The sequence below is a fragment of the Leptonychotes weddellii genome, chromosome X, assembly GCF_054177405.1.
Source record: "Leptonychotes weddellii isolate Sample4059 chromosome X, ASM5417740v2, whole genome shotgun sequence".
Lineage (NCBI taxonomy): Eukaryota > Metazoa > Chordata > Mammalia > Carnivora > Phocidae > Leptonychotes > Leptonychotes weddellii.
This window is the reverse complement of record NC_138385.1, coordinates 17952085-17966503: the sequence shown is the minus strand read 5'-3', so window position 1 is coordinate 17966503 and position 14419 is coordinate 17952085. Positions and strand designations below refer to the sequence as shown.

Here is a 14419-nt window from a genome sequence, read left to right as displayed (position 1 = left end):
TTTCACCCCCTGTGGTTTTCTTGTTAATTTCCCATTTTTAATTTTATTGTGGTAAGAACTTTTGCCCATGTGTGGGTACCTACTATACATCTTGACCACAATGTCCTGCATACAACTAAAACTGAATGTATCATCTCTCTTGAACTAGATGCTCCTCCGTATTCTTTTTTTTTTTTTTTTTTTATTTGAGAGAGAGAGAATGAGAGACAGAGAGCATGAGAGGGAGGAGGATCAGAGGGAGAAGCAGACTCCCTGCAGAGCAGGGAGCCCGATGCGGGACTCGATCCCGGGACTCCAGGATCATGACCTGAGCCGAAGGCAGTCACTTAACCAACTGAGCCACCCAGGCGCCCCTGCTCCTCCGTATTCTTTACCTCGGTTGTAATACCACATCTACCCAATCACTCAAGCTAGAAAATCTGCAAATCAGCTTTCCCTCCTCCCTCCCCTTATTCATTAAATTGGATCAGTCACCAAGCCTTACAAATTTTACCTCCTAAAAACTCTTCAAATATCTCCCCTCCTCTATATTTCTTGACATCATCTACTAAATAATGCTATGAGAGATAAGGATTCAGCTCACTCCCACCACTCCCACCTCCCATCCATCCATTCCAATATAGTTTCAACATTATTTTTATTTCCTCAAATGATTGTCTTTTTTGCCTTTTTAAAAAGATTTTATGTATTTATATTTTTATTAAAGATTTTATTTATTTGACACAGAGAGAGAGACACAGCGAGAGAAGGAAAACAAGCAGGGGGAGTGGGAGAGGGAGAAGCAGGCTTCCCACTGAGCAGGGAGCCTGATGCAGGGCTCGATCCCAGGACCCTGGGATCATGACTGAACCGAAGGCAGACGCTTAACGGCTGAGCCACCCAGATGCCCCTATTTATGTATTTATTTGAGAGAGAGAGGGAGAGAGGGAGCAACGGGAGGGGCAGAGGGAGAGGGAGAGAGAATCTTAAGCGTGCTGTGCTGAGCATGGAGTCTGATGCAGGGCTCCATCCCACAACCCTGAGATCATATCCTGAGCCGAAATCAAGAGTCGGCTGCTCAACCGACAGAGCCACCCAGGCACCACTCTTTTTCACTTTAAAAAATATGCATAAACTTACATTTCCTGTTTGATCAACCATAGGTAGTTTCTCCTAACTGCCCACTTTGTAAGATGAAGACATTAGAGTTCTATATTTCTCTCTCCCTCCTCTCACCCCTACCTCCCAACTTATGTCTGTTTCTCCACATCTCTGTTTTCACATTATCCATGCCATCATCTTATCAAACCTCCTACTTGGTCTCCCTATTTCCATTCTCAGCCCGTCTTAACTCTTCACACAACAGCCAGAGTGATTGTTTAAATCAATTTCTGCTTTTGTCAATGACAGACTAACTTGTTTCAGACTAACCATCCCATTGAGAGCAACTCTAAAAGCTGAACACATAAAAACATTTTTAGTCACATTGAAGGGCCATCAAGGCAGCATGAAATTGAGACAGACCAAGATTCTGGAGGAGAGAGGGAGAGGGAGAGAGGAGAGATGTGAGCCAGACATCTGGCTGCATTTTTGCTTTTAAGCCATTTGGCCATTTGAAAGCTGTGGAATGAGAAGCTAAGAACCTTAGGAAAAAAAACAATGCAGAAAATAGTGCCTGAGAGTATGAGAAGCTGAGAAAAGCTTTCAGAAGTCTAATGAAACTGAGAAAGGGAAAATGGAGTTGAGTGCCCATGAAGGAGAAGCCCTGGTAAATACCACAGAATTTCAGCTGAATCCCCCCCAAAGGGCCACAACCCAGGAGTAAGAGAGAATGGGAAAAAGATCAGCCCTCATAAAGATGGAAGCTCAGTCCCAATCTCTAATCAGATTAAGGTGATCTATCCCTACCCTGAGTGCTTGCCAGAGTAAAAAATAACTACCCCCTGGAGGAAGATAGCATCAGCCAGCACCTCAAATTATCTCTTCAACTTTTTATATGGTGTCCAACATTCAATCAATAATCATAAAGCATGCAAAAAGATAAACACTGACTGAAAATCAAGAAAAAATAGGGACAGGACACCTGGGTGGCTCAGTCAGCTAAGGGTCCGACTCTTGATCTCAGCTCAGGTCTTGATCTCAGGGTCGTGAGTTCAAGCCCCACACTGGGCTCCATGCTGGGCAGGGAGCCTACTGAAAAAAAAAAAAAGAAAGAAAGAAAAGGGGGCGCCTGGGTGGCTCAGTTGGTTAAGCGACTGCCTTCGGCTCAGGTCATGATCCTGGTGTCCCAGGATCGAGTCCCACATCGGGCTCCCTGCTCAGCAGGGAGTCTGCTTCTCCCTCTGACCCTCCCCCCTCTCATGCTCTTTCATTCTCTCGCTCTTAAATAAATAAATAAAATCTTTAAAAAAAAAAAAAGAAAGAAAGAAAAGAAAATCAGGAGAAAAATAGACAATTGATACTGAGCCACAGAAGAACCAGATATTAGAGTTCTCAGTCATAGAATATAAAATAATTGTAATTAATATATTCATGAAATTAAACGACAAAATGGAGAATTACAGCTATAGAAGACTAATTGCCTATAGAAGAATTATATTAAGAAAAACTGGGAGCCAGGTTTCCCCCTTTTAATCTACTGAGAGGGCCTGGGAGCAGCAGCACCCTTGTCTTCGTCAGCTCTGATTACTATAACAAAATGCCATAAACCGGGGGGTTTAAATAACAGAAATGTATCTCTCACAGTTCTGAAGGCTGGGAATCTGTGATCAGAGCACCAGCATGGTCAGGTTCTGGTGAGAAGCCTCTTCCTGGTTTGCAGATAACCACCTTCTCATGGTACCCTCTTAATGCTGAAGAAAGCTCTGGTCTCTCCCTTTTCTTGTAAGGGCACTTATCTTCCATCCTCATTACCTTGTCTAAACCCAATTATCTCCTAAGGGCCTCATCTCCAAATACCATCACATTGGCAATTAGGGCTTCAACATATGAATTTTGTGGGGATACAAACATTCAGTCCATAACAACCCTAACCACAATGAGCACACCCAGGGCCCAGATCTTGGTTTCTAAATACCATTCTAGGGCGCCTGGGTGGCTCAGATGGTTGGGCGTCTGCCTTCGGCTCAGGTCATGATCCCGGGGTCCTGGGATCGAGTCCCACGTCAGGCTCCCTGCTTCTTGGGAGCCTGCTTCTCCCTCTGCCTCTCTCTCTCCCTCTGCCTCTCTCTCTCTCTCTCTCTGTCTCTCATGAATAAATAAATAAAATCTTTAAAAAATAAAAAATAAAAATATATTAAATACCATTCTACATTAAAAGGAACCAGGGATTCTTGGAGAAAAGGTTAATCCTAGGACTGGGGGACAGAACGTATAAGAGGAGCTTTAACCTTCTTTTTGTCCCCTAAAAGTAAAGAAGTGCTCAAAGAATAATGGGGGAAATATCAAAAGGAGACAGAAGCCAACCTAAAAGGGCTCCCATTGGCTAAATTTGAACATCATAGTAAATAATGATAGTAATAGCTTAAAACCCATTGAATAAAAATAGGAAGTCATGAGTCCATATTGATATGAATGAATGAATGAATGAAGTTTGAAGAGGAACTGGGGATAGATATACATATACAGATATATAAATATACAGTTTCAAAGTACCTGTACACAAAATACTTACTATTTGCAAAGGAAAAAAGAATCACCCTACAGTGGAGAAGCCTAGAAGACACCAACTTAGTGCATTGAAAGAATAAAGCATCACTTCTGTTGTATTCCTGCCAAAAACTTATAAACCAAATATAATCATGAGGAAACATCAGATGAACACAAGTTGTGGGACATTTTACAAAACAACTGGGCTGTAATCTTTAAGTGTCAAGGTAATGGAAGTCAAGTAAAGACAGAGTAACTATTGTAGATTGCAGGACTAAATAGACATGACAACCAAATGCAATGCTTCATTCTGAATTAGATTCTTTGGCTATAAAGGACATTATTGGCAAGTTGGCAAAGCTTGAATGGGTATTTGAGTATTGGATAATAGTGATATATCAATGTTAATTTTCTGATTTGATAGTTACGGTGCAGTTTTTTTAAGTGAATGACCTTTGTTTTTTAGGAAATACACATGGAACTATTTTGAAATGATAGAGCATCGTGTCAGTTATTTACTCATAAAAAGTTCAGGCAATTGGGATGCCTGGGTGGCTCAGTTGGTTAAGCGTCTGCCTTCGGCTCAGGTCATGATCCCAGGGTCCTGGGACTGAGTCCTGCATCGGGCTCCTTGCTCAGCGGGGAGCCTGCTTTCCCCTTTGCTTGCTCTCCCCCTGCTTGTGTTCTCTCTCTGTCTCTCTCTCTGACAAATAAATAAATAAATAAAATCTTTTAAAAAAAAGGTTCAGGCAAAAATTTCTTTGTACTGTACTTAAAACTTTTCTATAGGTTTGAGATTGTTTCAAAATATTTTTAATGTCTCATGATGTTTAAAAAAACATGATGAATTAAAATTCATGACATTAACAGCACAGAACAACAGCTCAATTTATAAGGAAATAAACTGAGTTAAAGAATTGAAAGGTCCTTACATTAAGCAAAGGTAAAAGTAGTAATTGCAGGTAGGTTCTAGTCAAAACTACATGTTGTAATTTTTAGGTTAACAACTAAAAGAATAATAAAAGAATGTATTACTAGTAAACTAAAAGATGGAATATAGAATAATAAAAAACACATCATACTTAATGGCTCACTTCTAAAGAATGGAGTATGGGAAGGGGAAAACATAACTTTACAGTGAAGTAACCTGGCAGACACCATCTTAATCATGGTTAATATGACCAGTGATAAGTCATGTTGTTAGCATGCACCCTCTGATATGATGTGATGAGAAACGCACTTCATCTCTGTGGTACACTCTCTCAAAACCCAATAACCTAATCTAATCATGAGAAAAACCCAAATTGAAGGACATCCTACAAAATGCCTGACAAATTCTGCTCAAAACTGTAGGTCATGAAATTCAAAGACTAAGAAACTGTCACAAATCAGGGGAGACTAAAGGCACATAACAACTAAATGCAATGTGGTATTATAAATAGGATCCTGAAGCAGAGCATTTGGACTATTAAAATCCAAATAAAATCTGAAGGTTAGTTAATAATGATGTAGAAATGTTTGTTTCCTAATTACAACAAATGAGAACATTTGGGAAAATTGAAATTAGGGGAAATTGAACCTGGGTGAGGGGTTTACAGGAACTTTCTGTATTATCTTTGCAACTTTTCTGTAAATCTAAAAGTATTCCAAAATAAAAAGTTTATCTAAAACAAACTTGGGGCTCAGTCGGTTAAGCGGCTGCCTTCAGCTCAGGTCTTGATCCCTGGGTCCTGGGATCGAGCCCCACGTCCGGTTCCCTGCTCAGTGGAGAGCCTGCTCCTCCCTCTCTTTCTCTGCCTGCCTCTCTGCCTACTTGTGCTTTCTCTCTCTGTGTCAAATAAATAAATAAATAAAATCTTTAAAAAAAAATAAAACAAACTTCATAAATCCAAAAGTAGACAAGAAAGGAAAAAAAAAAAAGAACAGGTATAATAAATAGGCAACAAACAGAAAGATGCCAGACATAAATCTAAATATGTTAATAATTACGTTAAATATTATTAGATTAATGTTCCGATTAAAGAAATGGTCCAGGGGCACCTGGCTGGCTCAGTCAGTAGAGCATGCAACTCTTGATCTCTGGGTTGTGAGTTCAAGCCCCACATTTGGCATAGAGCTTCCTTAAAAAAAGAAAGAAACAGAGACACAGTCCAACTGTATGAAAAAAATCAACCATATGCTGCTTGCAAGAGATACATTTTATTTTTTTTAAGATTTTATTTATTTATTTGACAAGACACAGCAAGAGAGGGAACACAAGCAGGGGGAGTGGGGGAGGGAGAAGCAGGCCTCCCGCGGAGCAGGGAGCCCAATATGGTGCTCGATCCCAGGGCCCTGGGATCACGACCCGAGCCGAAGGCAGATGCTTAACAACTGAGCCACCCAGGTGCCCCAAGACATACATTTTATTTTATTTTTTATTTATTTATTTATTTTTTAAAAGATTTTATTTATTCATTTGACAGAGAGATAGAAGAGCACAAGCAGAGGGAGTGGCAGAGGGAGAGGGAGAAGCAGGCTCTGCACTGAGCAGGGAACCCGATGCGGGACTCGATCCCAGGACCCTGAGATCATGACCTGAGCCGAAGGCAGACGCTTAACCATCTGAGCCACCCAGGTGCCCCCAAGAGATACATTTTAAATGTAAGTGTACAAAATGGTTAAAAATTGGGGCGCCTGGGTGGCTCAGTCGATTAGGTGTCTGCCTTCAGCTCAGATCATGATCTCAGGGTCCTGGGTTTGAGTCCTATGTCAGGCTCCCTGCTCAGCATGGACCCTGCTTCTCCCTCTTCCTCTGCCCCTCCCCCTGCTCATGTGTGTGCTCTCTCTGTCATAAATACATAAAAATCTTTTAAAAATATGTCAGGACAGCTCTATGAATATTAGACAGAATAGACTTTATATTCTGGAGGATCTGGAAGGCTGTATGCATACAAAGGGCTGCATATATGCTCGGGGGAGATCAGAGATGGCTGACCTTAGGCCTTATACAAGAAGAAGGTAAAAATCAGAGAAGACTTGTAAGCTACCTGAACTTAGAATAAGTGTACTAACACATGCACAGATTCCCTAGGAAAAGGGTGGAAACCTTGCTGGCTCAAAGTGTTTAAGCAAAATCTTTGACAAATAATTAGCTGATCACTAAGCTATGATGACCCAAGGGTGAAACCTACGTGGCTAGGCTTAAAAATAAGAACAAGAATGTTAAAAAACAAACTGAGCAAAGATTCCAGTTGTCACCACAGGGGAGATGGACACTACATAATTAGTCTAAGCATATCACTAAGCAAAAACAAAGGAACATAGTGCGATATAAAAAATAAAAATAACTCTCCTCCAGCCACCCAAGATGCTGAAAGGAAAGAAGGTGAAGGGGAAGAAGATGGCCCTGGCCCCTGCTGTTGTGAAGAAGAAGGAGGCCAAGAAGGCGGTCAATCCCCTGTTTGAGAAAAGGCCCAAGAATTTTAGCATCGGACAGGACATCCAGCCCAAAAGGGACCTCACCCACTTTGTCAAATGGCCCTACTACAACTGGCTGCAGTGGCAAAGGGCTATTCTCTATAAACATCTGAAAGTGCCTCCTGAGAGTAACCAGTTCACCCGGGCCTTGAACCTTTAAACAGCCACTCAACGGCTTAAGCTGGCCTACAAATACAGACCAGAGACAAAGCAGAAGAAGCAGAGATTGTTGGCCCCCGCTGAGAAGACAGCTGCTGGCAAAGGGGATGTCCCCACTAAGAGGCTGTCTGTCCTTCGAGCTGGGGTTAATAATGTCACCACCTTGTTGGAAAACAAGAAGGCTCAGCTGGTAGTGACTGCACATGATGTGGATCCCACTGAGCTGGTTGTCTTCTTGCCTGCCCTGTGTCGTAAGATGGGGGTTCCCAGCTGCATTATCAAGGGGAAGGCCAGGCTGGGGCGTCTGGTCCACAGGAAGACCTGCACTACTGTTGCCTTCACACAGGTTAACTCGGAAGACGAAGGAGTTCTGGTTAAGCTGGTAGAAGCCATCAGGACCAATTACAATGACAGATATGATGAGATCTACTGTCACTGGGGAGGCAATATCTTGGGTCCAAAGTTGATGACTCTTATTGCCAAGTTAGAAAAGGCAAAGGCTAAAGAACTGGCCACCAAACTGGGCTGAGTGGACACTGTCAAATTTTTTGTACATAAAAGTTACAAAGTTCTCTATAAATAGATAAATAAATAAATAAATACAAAGAAACAAGGTGTAGCCCATACACAGGAGAAAAATCAGCTTATATAAATTATCTGCAGGAGGGCCTCCATGATAGATTTAGTACATAAAGACTTCAAATAAGCTATTATAAATATGTTCAAAGAACTGAAAGAAAATGTTTAAAGAATTAAAGGAATGAGTGATGACAATGGCTCATCACATAGGGAACATTAATAAAGAGATATGAATTATAAAAAAGAAAAGAATAAAAATTCTAGAATTAAAAGGTACAACAACTGAAATGAAAAATTCACTCAAGGGGCTCAACAGCAGATTTGAGCTGATAGAAGAAAGAATCAGTAAACTGAAAGGTAGATCAATAGAGACTATCCAGTCTAAAGAACAACATGTAAAAAGGATGAAGAAAACTGAAGAACCTCAAAGGCCTGAGAGACACCATCAAACATACCATATATGCATAATGGCAGTTCCGGAAGAGAAGAGGAGGAAAAGGGGGCATAAGTATATGAAGAAATAATGAGTGAAAACTTCACAAATTTGATAAAAAACATTAATCACAACATCTAAGTTAACTCCATCCAATCTACATCCAAGTTCAATGAATTCTGAGTAGAACAAATTCATAGATATTTATAGCTAGAGAGGTCATAATCAAACTTTTGAAAGCCAAAGAGAAAACTTGAAAATAGCAAGAGGAAAATCACATGTGAACCACAATGAGATTAACAGCTGACTTCTCATCAGAAACAATGGAGAAAAGAAGGTGGTATTATGACATATTCAAAGTGCTGGGGGAGAAAACTCAACCAAGAATTCTAGGAGTCAGGTCACCATGGCAACAGCTCATGACAACACTTTCTCCTCCCCAGCTTCTGGGTGTCCCTTAAGGCCTTCTGCTGTAAGCTGTGCTGAGGAGAAGGGTGTGGGAGGTCTCTGACCTGACACCATGGGGGACGATAGAGGGGACGACTTTGAAGGTATGAGCATTGACCGCCTTAAACTGGAGTTATTGGAAGAAATACATATGAAAGACTTAGTACAGATCTCAATACTTGAAATAAGACACAAGATAGCGGAACTGGAAGCCAAACTCAATACTGACAATGAAGGTGGTGAATGGAAAACCCGTTATGAAGCACAACTTGAACTGAATGATCAACTACAAAAGCAAATTGTTACTCTCAAAGAGGAAATGGAAAAAATCCGTGGAAATCCTTCAGATAGACTAGTTTCTATTCGTGTCTATGAGCGAATGCCAGTGGAATCCTTAAATACATTACTTAAACAGCTAGAAAAAGAAAAAAGGAGTCTTGAAAATCAAGTGAAAAACTGTGCACTTAGACTGGAACAAGAATCAAAGGCTTACCACAAAACCAATGATGAATGCCGCGCATACCTAGTTGAAATGTCTCAAATATCTGGCTCACACCAAGTTTCTAAAAGGCAACAGATGGATCAACTTCATAGAATTAAAGAGAATCATGTGAAAGCAGGAAGACAAAATCCAGCTTATCAGAAGATAGTAAATGCCAAGAAAGGACAAGCAAAAAAGATTACAAAACCAAACCATCTTCCAAAACTCAATCCATGATGCCAGAACTGGATGGATTTCTATTTCTTCCCTTTCTTCATATGTAATTTTCAACTTGTGAAGTTAGAGTTCAGTGCATTTTTCAGGGAATGAAATAGATTTTTAAAAAGAGCTATTAAAACTTCTTTAGCTCCTCTTCCAGATGTTTGTTCCTTTATTTTCGTGAAAGTAATATTTTTAGTAATTTAGTTTAGTTTTAAAAATTACTCTAGGAAGTCATTCTACTGACCCTAATATATCTAATAGCAGTTTGTGATTCTTAAAAAGTCCTAGAGAAACTAAAGGTTATCATCATTATACTTACTTTTTAATAATCTCTCCATGATATGCTTTGATAAGTAATATTGCTATTGTATTTGGTTTCTAGTCAGCTGTAATCTAAAAATGTGAGCTCTGGGTACCTGGGTGGCTCAGTCAGTTAGGCATCTGACTCTTGATCTCAGCTCAGGTCTTGAGCTCAGGGTCATGAGTTAAAGCCTGGCATGGAGCCTACTTAAAAATAAATAAATAAATAAAATTTTTTTTAAAATCTGAATTTACCAAAACTTTTTGCTATTTTAGGCTGTCTCATGCTCTTTTTTTAGCCCAAAGCTTAAACAAGGCTGCAAATCAACTGCATTTTAAACTTTGGCTTGAAGTATCATGGTATTGAGGAAATAGCCTTCAATCGGGAATCAGCTTGGTTATAGTCCCCACTCTGCCTTGAACTTAACGAGATTTGGGGAAAGTCCCTTTACCTCATCTTTATTTCCTGCACCTGTAAAATGACTGAGGCAAACTATGCAACTTGTAAGGCTTCTTACCATTCTAGAAAACCAATACATATTCAGCTACAGGGTCCTGCCACTTAGCACATAGTGAATTAAGTCATGTTTGTGATGTTTATTAATTCATAGTAATGACCTTATTTTTTGGACCAAACTTAGCAAGTGTCCACAATACTCAAGTCTAGAAGTGGAGACAGAATGAGGATAGGAGAGAGTTCTTTTAGAAAATTTATTAAATTCACGGGGCGCCTGGGTGGCTCAGTTGGTTGGGCGACTGCCTTCGGCTCAGGTCATGATCCTGGAGTCCCTGGATCGAGTCCCTGGATCGAGTCCCTGGATCGAGTCCCGCATCGGGCTCCCTGCTTGGCGGGGAATCTGCTTCTCCTTCTGACCCTCCCCCACTCTCATGGGCTCTCTCTCTCTCTCATTCTCTCTCTCTCAAGTAAATAAATAAAATCTTTTAAAAAATTTATTAAATTCGGGGCGCCTGGGTGGCTCAGTCATTAAGCATCTGCCTTTGGCTCAGGTCATGATCTCTGGGTCCTGGGATCAAGCCCTGCATTGGGCTCCCTGCTCGGCGGGAAGCCTGCTTCTCCCTCTCCCACTCCCCCTGCTGTGGTCCCTCTCTCACTTTGTCTCTCTCTGTCAAGTAAATAAATAAAATCTTTTTTTAAAAAAAGAAAATTTATTAAATTCTCCTATTCACGCTTAGACTGTTTTTGTAATTGTCATATAGGTCTGCAATACACATATAATTTATTTTCTCAACTTCATAAGTGAATTTAAATTCCCAGAAATCACCCAATGGTCAGTAGTTTTTAGCTAATGGTGTTCTCACCTTGTATCTGGCACTAAAACCTAAATTCTATTCAGTATCACCAGTAATGAATACCAAATGCATTTCTATAACTATCTATATATTTATTCACTTTAAGGAGAATGCATAAATTCCATATAGCCAAATAATTCTTTTATATGACTGTAAAATATAATGCAGTGAAATATAAAGTCACCTCCTATAAATTACTCTACCTTGGAGCTGTTTGGAAATATTTTCTTCTATTCTTAATTAAGCTAACTACAGATAGCGGATACCATGGCCCATATTATCAAACAAGTACTAGATTTTTATGTTTTACACCATCTTTCTTAGCATTAGCAACAAATTGCTAATCTTAATATTAGTAATAAATAGAATCACAGATCATCGCTGAAGAATAAAAAAGTTTTTTTTCTATCATATAGAGGTAGGCCATTGTAGGGATTAAATTAAGAACATTTAAAATTATCTCCATCATTGTGATGGTCTATTAATTGAACATCTTACCACGGGGATTTATCATGTTTAAGTGTTAGGAGCTTCTTTGGAATACTTCCCAGATAACAGAAAATGTCCGTCTTAAACACGGTGATGGAATGTTGATGGGGTAGTGTAAAGGACTGAAATGGGAGACTTTCAAAGATCTGTGTTCTGATATCAGTTTTGCCACGTCTAAGCTTCTGACTATAAGTAAATCACTTTACGTTGCCTCACTTTCATTATGTATAGAGTTGGGAATATTTACCCTAACTACCTCCTTGGGATTGCTGTGCACATCAAAGGTACTTACTAAACATTTATTTATTTACTTCTTTATACCTTATTTCCCTCTGAAAGGGTGCCACTAAATTTAGAGGTATAAAAGCAACATCCACAACATGGAAGATGAAAATAAAAGTTAAACAGTTTTGCAAGAATTTGTGACTAAGAAACACTCTAGCTTTAAGCTTTCTAACAGCCAACACAAAGAAGGAATGAGCTACATAGCTCTCATTAGTTTTGTAGATGGAATACACAAGTAGTGAAAAAGTTTTCCCTCGTTCCCTAGTTCCAAGCTCTGAAGATAATTTGTCATGACAGGTTTTATAAGAAGGTGCAATTATTTATTGCAATAATCAGAGCAAAAATGAGAGTTTGGGATCCTTCTTTGTTTAATACTGAAATATGTATTAATATCAGTATTTTTAAGTTTAGAATTCATAAAGCAAAAAATCAGTAAAACAATATTTAGTATATTTCAAATTTTTAAATGTCTAAATGTATTACAAAATATCAAGAAATACCATAAAACATAAACACAGATGTTGCTATAATCAAAAAGACAGATAATAACAAGTATTGGCTAGGATATGGAGAAATAGGAACCCTCATACACTGCTGGTGGGGATGTACAATGGTGCAGCCACTTTGGAAAACAGTTTGGCAGTTCCTCAAAAGGTTAAACATAGAGTTATCATATGACTCAGCAATTCTAGTCCTACGTATATACCCAAGAGAAATTAAAGCCTATGTCCGGGGGCGCCTAGGTGGCTCAGTCAGTTGGGCGTCCACCTTCGGATCAGGTCATGATCTCAGGGTTCTGGGATCGAGCCCCACGTTGGGCTCTCTGCTCAGCACAGAGTCTGCTTCTCCTTCTCACTCTCCCTCTGTGCTTCCCCCCACCTCAAATAAATAAATAAAATCTTTAAAAAAATAAATCCTATGTCCACATAAAAACCTGTACATGAATGATTATAGCAACATTATTCATAATAGCCAAAAAGTGGAAGCAACCCAAATGTCCATCAACTGATAAATAGATAAACAAAGCGTAGTATAGCCAAACAATGGAATATTATTCAGCAATAAAAAGAAATGAAGTACTGATATATGCTACAATGTGGATGAATCTTGAAAATAGTAAGTGAAAGAAGGCAGTCACAAAATACCACATATGGCATAATTCCATTTATATAAAATATCCAGAACAGGCAAATCCATAGAGACAGAAAGTAGATTAGTAGTTGCCTGGGACTGGTGGGGCCAGAGGGAGGGTAGGTGATGGGGAGTGACTGCAAAGGGTACAGGGTTTCTTTTGGGGTGATGAAAATGTTCTAAAATTGATGGTGGTGATGGTTGCACAACTCTGTGAATATACTAAAAAACCACTGAACACTTTAAGTGAGTTAATCATATGTTATATGATTTATATCTCAATAATGCTGTTATTAAAAAATAATCTTATATTTACGGAAATAACCCTTAAAAAATGAAGACCTCACAGAAAAAGACATTCCCGGGGGAAAAAAAAGCCCAAGAGAACTAATTGCTATCAGACCTGCCTTATAAGAAATTTTGGAAGTTCATCAGGCTAAAAAAAAATAATAAAAAAATTTTTAAAAATTAAAAAAAAAGAAATTTGTCAGGCTGAAGAGAAATTGTAACTTGAACCCACACAAAGAAATAGAGCACCAGTAAAGGTAATTACATAGGAAAACATAAAATACAATGTAAACATATTTTTCTTTCCTTCTCACAACTGATTTAAAAGATATCTGCATAAAACAATAATTATTAAAATATTGGTAGATTTAGAATATATAAAGATAGCACAAAGGAAGGGAGAGGAAAGGAAGCAATATTAAAGCATTTATGTACACTACCAGAAATAAGTTAGGATTAATGTGAAGTATATTTTTTTTGGTTAAGATGTATATTGTAATCCCCACACCTACCACTAAGAAAATAATTCAACAAAGAGAATAAATAAAGAGAATTAAGATGGCACACTAGAAAACATCTATATAGTGCAAAAGTAGGCAGTAAGGAAGAAATAGAGGAGAAAAAATACACGAGGCATAGAAAATAGCAAAATGGGGGCACCTGGGTGGCTCAGTCTTTAAGCATCTGCCTTCGGCTCAGGTCATGATCCCAGGGTCCTGGGATCAAGCCCCGCATCGGGCTCCCTGCTCCACGGGAAGCCTGCTTCTCCCTCTCCCACTCCCCCTGCTGTGTTCCCTCTTTCACTGTGTCTCTCTCTGTCAAATAAATAAATAAAATCTTTAAAAAATAAAAATAAAAAAATAGCAAAATGGTAGTTATAAATAATTACATTTATATGATAATACTTACATTAAATGTAAATGAAATAAGCATTAAAATAAGAATAGATGATCAGACTAGATTTTTTTTTAAGATTTTTTTTTTTATTTTTATTTATTTATTTGAGAGAGAGAAAGCACGAGAGAGGGAGAGGCAGACTCCCCACTGAGCAGGGAGCCCGACGTGGGACTCGATCCCGGGGCTCCAGGATCATGACCTGAGCCGAAGGCAGTCGCTTAACCAACTGAGCCACCCAGGCGCCCGATGATCAGACTAGATTTAAAAATGGGATCTGGGGCACCTAGGTGGCTCAGCGTCAGTTAAGCATT

General features: G+C 39.2%; 1 protein-coding gene and 1 pseudogene across 1 annotated transcript; both read left to right on the top strand.

Annotated features, from left to right (window-relative positions):
• The first annotated feature begins 6973 nt into the window (after positions 1 to 6973).
• LOC102736462 (large ribosomal subunit protein eL8 pseudogene) lies at positions 6974 to 7805 on the top strand (annotated as a pseudogene).
• A 972-nt stretch (positions 7806 to 8777) lies between these two features.
• On the top strand, positions 8778 to 9422 carry LOC102736160 (coiled-coil domain-containing protein 169-like). The gene has a single exon (XM_006735181.2). The coding sequence runs from the start codon at positions 8778 to 8780 to the stop codon at positions 9420 to 9422; it is 645 nt and encodes a 214-aa protein (XP_006735244.1).
• The last annotated feature ends 4997 nt before the right edge of the window (positions 9423 to 14419 follow it).